This window comes from Limulus polyphemus, unplaced genomic scaffold (genome assembly GCF_000517525.1).
Source record: "Limulus polyphemus unplaced genomic scaffold, Limulus_polyphemus-2.1.2 Scaffold2441, whole genome shotgun sequence".
Taxonomy (NCBI): domain Eukaryota; kingdom Metazoa; phylum Arthropoda; class Merostomata; order Xiphosura; family Limulidae; genus Limulus; species Limulus polyphemus.
In genome coordinates, this window is record NW_013668051.1 from 55,034 (window position 1) to 64,631 (window position 9,598).

The 9,598-nt window shown below is 29.9% G+C and overlaps 1 protein-coding gene across 1 annotated transcript in view; it reads left to right on the forward strand.

The window, feature by feature from the left end:
- The window catches only part of LOC106466964 (phosphatidylserine synthase 2-like), a 22,880-nt gene extending 17,173 nt beyond the window's left edge, over positions 1-5,707 (forward strand). The window contains exons 8-10 of the mRNA XM_022395055.1: positions 660-893; positions 1,378-1,523; positions 2,281-5,707. Of these exons, the coding sequence (XP_022250763.1) occupies positions 660-893; positions 1,378-1,523; positions 2,281-2,593 (693 nt within the window). The 3' untranslated portion in view covers positions 2,594-5,707. The remainder of the gene's footprint in view (positions 1-659; positions 894-1,377; positions 1,524-2,280) is intronic.
- The last annotated feature ends 3,891 nt before the right edge of the window (positions 5,708-9,598 follow it).

Here is a 9,598-nt window from a genome sequence, read left to right on the forward strand (position 1 = left end):
AACTCCTCAATCCACAGCGAACTGATTTCTTTAATCAGGGCATTAACAACGTGATTGTAAGATAGAAAAGCATCATTGATAATAATGGAGACTATTTCATTTAATAAATGTTTTGTTTTGTTAGATAAGTTGTTTGGGTTTTTCATCTTAAAAAAAGCGACTTTAATTTCTTGACGACCTAATACTATTAAAATATGGATTATTAGCCATGTTTTTATACTGTATTCATTTGTATATCATGATAATAAAGTAGTTTAATTAAATTTTGAATATAACTCACTAAAATCTCATGACATGCACCAAAAAAGACGTCCTTGGAGAGATGGTTAAGAAAGGCATCATATTACAACAAAAGTCTAAAGTTATTTCTATAAACGTAAATAAAATCACAACCTATATCTCCAGAATGTAACGTTATTAGCTAAATATTTCGCTATTACAGCTTTGTCAATATCTTATAAGTTCACTTATCCCAGTATAAAGTTATTGTTCTTTCTATATTAGTTAATGTATTATTTATTAACACTGAAAGTATCAAGTTATGTATTTAAAATTAGCTTTGTGGTAAAATTGAAATGTTTGAGTTTTAGAAGTCTGACAGTTGAGACTACAGAAGGTTTCAACATTTCCACATGCTATGATACGTTTTTCTTTTCTAGTGGATTTTGGATGCATTGATTTGTAACGGATTGGGTATATATTTTGGAATGAAGACTCTTCAGTACTTATCCATGAAGCCTTATCACTGGCGAGGTTTGTGGAATATTCCCACATATTCTGGTAAACTCAGGCGTATAGCAGCCCAGTTTGGACCACACAGTTGGATTGATTTTGACTGGAAACCCACCGTTACCCTCAGTCGTTGGTTTTCTGTTTTAGGCATAATTTTTATCGTAAGTCTGAAAATAACCGTACTACAGAAATATTAAAAGATGACTAAGAAGAAGAAGAAAAAAACACCTTAAAATTAGCTTTTCCTTATCTTTATTTGTGCACTGACATGAAATATGAAAAATAATCTATTTTGTTTCTTGTTATAAACCATAAACTTGTAAAGATAAAATATAAATCATTGTATACATGAAATATTGGTGTCTTGTTGAAACTTTATAGCATGTATGTTTTCATCAATATATGTAGTTATATTATTATAATAAAAAAAACAGAGTCTTTCCAGGTCAGTTGGCTGAAACCCAAACAATCTCATGTGTTTAATAAAACAAACAGTCCACACTAATTATTCATAAGTTGGCAGAAAATAAAGATTTTATAAGGTTCTGTATGATAAATTATTGTAGTAACTTTTCAAATTATCAATGTTTTTTAAACAGTTTAAGTCTTGATATTTTTTAACAATGTTTATCCTTTTTTTTTCAGTTCCTAGTGTCTGAATTGAATACTTTTTACTTGAAGTTTGTACTTTGGCTTGAGCCACCACACGTATTGAATCTTCTACGCTTAATTCTCATAGTACTGGCCGGAGCTGTTGCCATTCGAGAGACATTCCAATACCTGGATGATCCGTAAGTGGATTGTTTGGCTTGAGTATGACACTTTCTGTTGTGTTAGCTCAATTTACATGTCTTCTTGGGATTTAGAATTTCTCAGTGTTCTTTACCACCAACTTATCTTTAATATATGGTTATAATTTCTCACCACTCTTTACCACCAACTTATCTTTAATATATGGTTATAATTTCTCAGTATTCTTTACCACCAACTTATCTTTAAATATATGGTTATAATTTCTCACCACTTTTTACCACCAATTTATCTTTAATATATGGTTATAATTTCTCAGTATTCTTTACCACCAACTTATCTTTAATATATGGTTATAATTTCTCAGTATTCTTTACCACCAACTTATCTTTAATATATGGTTATAATTTCTCAGTATTCTTTACCATCAACTTATCTTTAATATATGGTTATAATTTCTCAGTATTCTTTACCACAACTTATCTTTAATATATGGCTATAAGATGAGACTTTAAAATAAGAAGTCCACTTTAAAATTTTTCTCTACGTAGCTAAGAAATAACTTTTAAAACAAGAACCATACTTAAAATACATCACAAACAGTTGTAGCTGTCTAGAAAGTTAGTCAGAATAGTACAGGAACTTGAAGTATTTGATATGTTCATTCAATTCACTGTAGTTTATTTTTGTACTATTTTAGTAGCTATGTAGAATATATTAAAACCATTGTTCTGTGTTATTACGGAATAGCCTTAATATTCAAAGTAATTACAGAAACTGGGTATGTCTATATTACAGGAACTGTAAACAATTTGGACGGCAGTCCTGGGTCATGCTAGCCATCATCATCACAGAGTTTTTGGTAATTGCCAAATTTGATTGGGATACCATCACTAAGCCTCTCCCTACTTACGTTGTGTACTCCTGGATACTAGGAATCATTGGACTCGTAGGGTGGACAGTTTGGACCTTCTTTCTACGACCCCACCCTATCAATCCTATGTTTCTCTGTACAAATGATAATTCTAGCGATGGCTGTATCGAAGTTTCAAGACCAATCAACCAAATAGTAGCTGAAGAAAATGGAATTCTGCAAAAAAAATCAAAGTAAGATAATTCATGCTGATGTAAGTGTTCAAAAAAGCCCCCAACTAGTCAGTCGTCTGACTTTCTTCAAGTAACTACCGTTGCTTTCTATCAAGACGGAGGTTCTTTTTGTGTGTATGAGCTCTAACTTAACAGAATATGTAACGTCTATTTTTACTTGCCTCAACAATGTTTCTTGGAAAAAAATAAATATGATTCCTTTCATTAGGGCTCAAACAGGCAGTACATTTTTAGAATTTTAGTTGGTTAGTGTACAATAAGTGGAATACTACTAAACGCTACATTTCTCAAACATATTATTTGTATGAACTTGCTATATATATATAGAGAGAGAGCTAATTTATTTTGTGTATAAATTTTTATATATTTTCCATTACATTATGTAGTACATTTTTTAAACTACAGTATGATCAAGAAATGTAGTTAGGTAAGTAAGAGAACATTTAAAAATACCCAGACAGTTTTTCCATACCTTTATTACAAACTTGAATAACTATCACGGAAATGCTCGGTAACTTAATTTATCAGTTTTTTATTTATTAAAGTTAGTAAATAGTTTGCGTTAATATACGTGCACTTGTATAAAATACTAATTAAAAAAAGTATCTTATTCCATAAGTCTTTTCGGCTTACTTTAAGATTAATTCAGTGCTACTTACAGTGATTTACTTGTATTGATAATGAAGAAACAAACACAGGAGGTGAAGGCAAGGAACAAGAAGTTCTATTAGTTATCTTTTGTAAGTGTTGGATACTCTTTGAAACTTGTTTATTATGAAATACTCAGTGTACTAACCATGAAAATAATGACCTTGAAGTACTTGTATATTTTTCTCTTATGCTCTAAAATGCGTGTTTCTGGTTAAAATGCTGAGTGTTTTCTTGGTAAAATGAATGTGTGCTCGTTTACCACCACATTTCTGAAGTTTTTATTTTCTCCTCTTTCGAGTTCTTTAATTTTTAAAGCTACCAATAGAACAACAGCTACTTGGAAGGCACGCTTACTTAGGCATGCTGGTGTGTAGATCGAAAGGTCCAAAGTTCAAATTGTGAAATCATTTAACATGCTTCAAACTTTTGTCTATGATCTTGTTATAAAAGTAACAGTCAATACCATCATTCAGTTCAAAAGAGCAAGACAAAACCTTTGTAGTGATGGGTGCTGTTAGTTGGTTATCTACCCTCTGGTGAGGAGTTCAAAATTAGAGACAACTATACCTTAACCCTAAGCAGAAGAAAAGATATTTAGTGAGATTTAAACGAGTTTCGTGCTCACGCCAAATGAGTCTTTATCTTTGTACTTAAGTATCAAATTGTCTCAAAAAGAAGCGTGATGATTGCTTTGATTTGATGGCCAGATTTCTGAAATTGTGTTTTTTTACTCTTTTTATATAACAGGGAAAAGTTTATTGTGCTTGTATTTTGTGGTTTCTTAGTGACAATGCTCAAATTAAAAGTTTTTCTTTTTTTTTTATGATATGAAACATTATTATCATGCAACTCTTTTGATGACAGGACTTTCCTTCCCCCCGACATCTGATATAAGACGTAATCGTATAATTTTTTCTTATAAATAACCTTTAATGAAGTTCACATTACTCCTATGAAAAACACAGAAGGTTATCGCTCGGCCTGTTTCGTTATTAATATTAAATTTTGTTGATTTCCTTCTATGCATTTTACTTGCATCCGTAGAATTGTTTTAATGTTTGTGTAATAACACAGTCCGACTGTTTTTCACAGTTGCTTATCTTTCTAATTTTGTAATTAATGCCAATTCTAATTTGGAATGTAATAACTGTTCATAGAAAAAAAGTATTTTTGTCTTAAATGTTTTTCATGCCTTCACCTTTATGACTAAGACAGTAAGTTCATGGTCAGTGCATGTGAGGTTTATGTAAGAGAATTTGAAGTTAAGTTTGTCGAGTGAAGAAACTAAGATAAGTAGGTACCAGTAAGATAGAAAAAATAATAATAAATAGTAAAATATTTTGAATAAACTAATATAGTTCAATTTAATAAAAGACAAACTCATTGTGTGTATAAGTAAGTTGATAGAGTAAAATACATTTGTAATAGATAATCATAGTAGTTAAAGTCAAAAAACAGCTTCACAGAAAAACAGTCAGTTTAATTTTAAGTCAACTAACAGCTTCACAGAAAAATAGTCAGTTTAATTTTAAGTCAAAAAACAGCTTCACAGAAAAACGGTCAGTTTAATTTTAACTCAAAAACAGCTTCACAGAAAAACAGTTTAATTTTAACTTCAAAAACAGCTTCACAGAAAAACAGTTTAATTTTAACTCAAAAAACAGCTTCACAGAGAAACAGTCAGTTTAATTTTAACTCAAAAAAAGCTTCACAGAGAAACAGTCAGTTTAATTTTAACTCAAAAAAAAGCTTCACAGAAAAACAGTCATTTTAATTTTAACTCAAAAACAGCTTCATAGAAAAAACAGTCAGTTTAATTTTAACTCAAAAAAAGGCTTCACAGAAAAACAGTCATTTTAATTTTAAGTCAAAAACAGCTTCACAGAAAAACAGTCAGTTTAATTTTAACTCAAAAAACAGCTTCGCAGAAAAACAGTCAGTTTAATTTTAACTCAAAAACAGCTTCATAGAAAAAACAGTCAGTTTAATTTTAACTCAAAAAACAGCTTCGCAGAAAAACAGTCAGTTTAATTTTAACTCAAAAAACAGCTTCGCAGAAAAACAGTCAGTTTAATTTTAAGTCAAAAACAGCTTCACAGAAAAACGGTCAGTTTAATTTTAAGTCAAAAACAGCTTCACAGAAAAACAGTGAGTTTAATTGTAATTCAAAAAACAGCTAAACTTTACAGTTCAATTACAAATATTTTTTAAGCATTACCATTTATAAAGAGGAGAGTAAAATGAGAAAACAAAAATAAGTTACACCATGCACTGTTAAAGCTATAACGTTAACAAAAAACCTTCATGAAAGTAAAACGGGATAAAACTATGAACTTACATATGAAGACCTTTTTTCATCTCAGTTGTAGCCTTTCTCACACAGAGCAACCATACTGGAATGTCAAACTATTGGATAATGTCTCTTGTTAGACCAAAGAGCCTGGAGAGATAAGAGAAAACAGAAGTCATATGAAATACTGTATGTTTCCGAATATAATGCACATTTTTTTCACTAAAACTTTATCTAGAAGTAAGGATGTGTATAATATTTGGCAAGAAATCTAAATATTTTTTTTTTCTTCTTACAGTCAGTCCAAACCATCTTTTATTAAATACATTATGAATGGTAAGGCAGACTTACTAGAAATATTGGATTTTGATGGTATGTCTTATTAATTCTCACTGTTTCTAAGACATAAATGAGTATTATCTCCCATTTTCGTTTATTTTCAGTTTGTTTAAATACAATTTTGGAAATAAAATGACCAAGTCCTGAGATTTTTTAATATTTATTTATATGCACACTTATAAATATTTGGAAATACCAAACGAGTTATTGCTACATCTCATTTGATATTCAAAAATAAAAATTGCTTTCAGTAAAACTTTCAAATTTAAAGTCCAAATCAATGTTCTCTATATATCAAGCATTAAGGCTTCTTGCTTTTAGTGATTTTGCAGATTGACAAATCACCGTTCTCTATATATCAAGCATTAAGGCTTACTTGCTTTTAGTGATTTTGCAGATTGACAAATCACCGTTCTCTATATATCAAGCATTAAGGCTTACTTGCTTTTAGTGATTTTGGCAGATTGACATTCTTATCATCAAAGAGTTACTTTGACCGCAGTATTTCAAAAGTCTAGGTACATATTATTTATGGTGATAAAGCAAATTTGACTCGTTACTCGTGAAGGTTAGTGTGCAGGTTATATTTGTGAATGTATTATATTCAGAAAATTACAGTATGTATGCAACTTAGACAAAATTCCTGACAAGAATATCAAAAGTTTCCGTCACATTTTTCACTGATTTGTAAGACGTATATCCATATTACTTCAGTTGAAGTATGTGATGAAGAAGGAATGTCTTGTTTTATTTCTATATAAATATGTGTAAAGTCCATTAGAGATCCAAGTAGAATTTTTAAACATTAATTTAAATGTTATCTTAGTATTTTTGAATAAAAACAATATTCATTATTCTACCCGAAAAACATTTACATTAACTTTCGTGATGGAATTATCACTTGTTTAAGACAGTTAGCATCGTTATTTTTTTTAAAACAGTTAGCGGATGAACTCGAAAGATGCTACCTTCAAGACAACAAACCAAACTCTTGCAACATTTAAAATCCAAATGATCAAATTTCACAGCATTATTTTCTTTATAATACTAAAGAAAAAAACTTATCAAATAATTCCTTTGCATTTCTGTAGTTTCCAGATAAGAGTTCTTATTATTAAAGACAACATTAACAAAGTTTTCTTTTACACAACACATTCTTGAAACCATACAAAAAACACACACACAACTAAAACTGATGTAAGAACCAGATGTTTGCAAAACACAACAGAACCAAAGGCGGATTAAGATGGGGGCTAAAGCTCCAAGCCCGTTATGAGGTTTAGTATTTTGTATCTTAATCTTTAGTCGTAACAATAATAGCTCCGGTAGAAAAATTTAGCCCATATAACCCTTAACCTGCCTCTGGCCATATTGAAATACACTTCATCTCATAAAATCATAGTTAAATGTACCTGGGTCAAGATATAACTTAATAATAAGTTTGTTTTCCTAAATTCTGTGAGTGAACTTTTTCCTGTAAATCAGAGTTGTTTCTTGAATTTTTGTATATTTAAATTTTCTTGTAATATCTGTAAAAATATTTATTTATCTTTTTATATTATTATCTAAAGTCTCGTTTGATAAGGTATTTAGTGAACTTTCACCGCTTGTCCACAATAGATAATGTTACTGTAGAGTAATTATTATCTGTAATATGTGGTTTTGGTTTATATGTTACTGCGTGCAAAATATAGTTTCATTTTAGCTCCCTGACTTATTATGTTAAAAATGTTGCAGTAGACATTAGGGATATAAACAGAAGGATGTGTTTTTATGTATGTGTAGACATAATATTATTTAGTGTGTGCTTTTCACAAATTATTAGATGTGAACCACTATTGCGTTAAATGGTAATGTTGTAATAAGTAAAATGTTAATCTATTGAATATGATGATAACAGTTGTATGTTAGCCTGTCAGTAAGAACAAAATATATATAAAAAAACAGGTAATTGAGAAGCAGATGTGGTTTGTATATGTGTTTATAGCTTGTGAGGTTCTCAGTTTATGAAAATTTTGTATAATTAGTAATATTAAATAGGGTTAGATATCATTTGCTCAAAATGTATTTGTTGTGGCATTGCTTCTGATTGTTAAAAAAATAAGGTGTGTTATGATAAATATTCACTTTTCTATTGTTTTTTCCACACATACATACAGTTGTATATTGATGTTGCATGGGCACATAAAGCTAACTTTATATTCAGTTTCATACAGAATACCTATGAAGGTACTTTATGTAAAGTCAGTTGTATATTGATGTTGCATGGGCACATAAAGCTAACTCTACATTCAATTTCATACAGAATACCTATGAAGGTACTTTATGTAAAGCCAGTTGTATATTGATGTTGCATGGGCACATAAAGCTAACTCTACATTCAGTTTGATACAGAATACCTATGAAGGTACTTTATGTAAAGTCAGTTGTATATTGATGTTGCTGGGCACATAAAACTAACTCTATATTCAGTTTGATACAGAATACCTATGAAGGTACTTTATGTAAAGTCAGTTGTATATTGATGTTGCCTGGGCACATAAAGCTAACTTTATTTTCAGTTTGATACAGAATACCTATGAAGGTACTTTATGTAAAGTCAATTTTTTTGTTATTGTTTTAAAATTCTAGAAAATGATGTTTTGGGTTGTAAAGTATAATCCAGAATAAACAATATTTCTTTTTGAGTGAAGCATGTATATGTATATAGATTCTCACAGCTTTTTTTTCTTCTAAGTTTTACTAATGTGTGTTGCATTTAACTATAGACAAAAGAAAGAAAGATATCAATGAATTTATTTCAAAAAGACAATAACATGAAACCCCAATACAGAGTAAAATGAAGATAGAAAATGTATCATTGAAAAACTTTGTATTTCTGAATAACCATCAACTGGTTATACCAGAATGTATTATGACATACAGATATTTTTTATGTACACATCTGGAGATATGTAGGTTTGAGCCTTTATACCTAATATTCTAAAACTAGCAGAAATGCTGCCCTAAGGGTGGCTGTTCGGTAAGTATCTTGGTGAACTGAATGGTACGCCTCTCTGTCACAAAACTGCTCCTGACTTCTAACTGCATCTTGGCGAGCAATTTGATGTGCTTCTGTATTTTGGGCTTGTTCCTGGATCTTGTCTCATAACTTGGTGAGGAAGCCTATATCTCTTTCTATTAGGCAATTTATAGCATCATGATTTTCGATGTTTTTGATCACTTTATACTCGTACTGAAGTTCAAAAAAAATACTTGTGTAACTTACAAAGATCGAGTTACTACAAAATTCCTGCAAATTTGTATTCAACAAACTCCCTACGAAGGACTTGCGATTCCTTCAGTCACAGAACAATTCAATTCATAGCATACGCTTGTATTCTTTACTAGGAAAACTCACTTTTAAATTCTGCATGAAACTCACTTTACTACAATTTTAGAAGTTTTATTTAAATAAATTAATTTCGTTGATAATAATAAATGTACAAAATTAATGAACATTATTAATATGGAAAGAAGTACCGTTTCTCCATTAAGGAAGTGATTTTAGCGAGTGTGTATTTTATAATATTTTTCATTTTAGTACAAAATAAAACTGTTATTGACTTATTTCTTTAACAAAGTGGACACATGCACTAAATAAACTTTTTTTTGTAAGAGACCCAATTGTAATGAAACTTTGTTAGGAACTTCTCCTTATGATGTTGAAACATTGTGAGAAGTTTCATC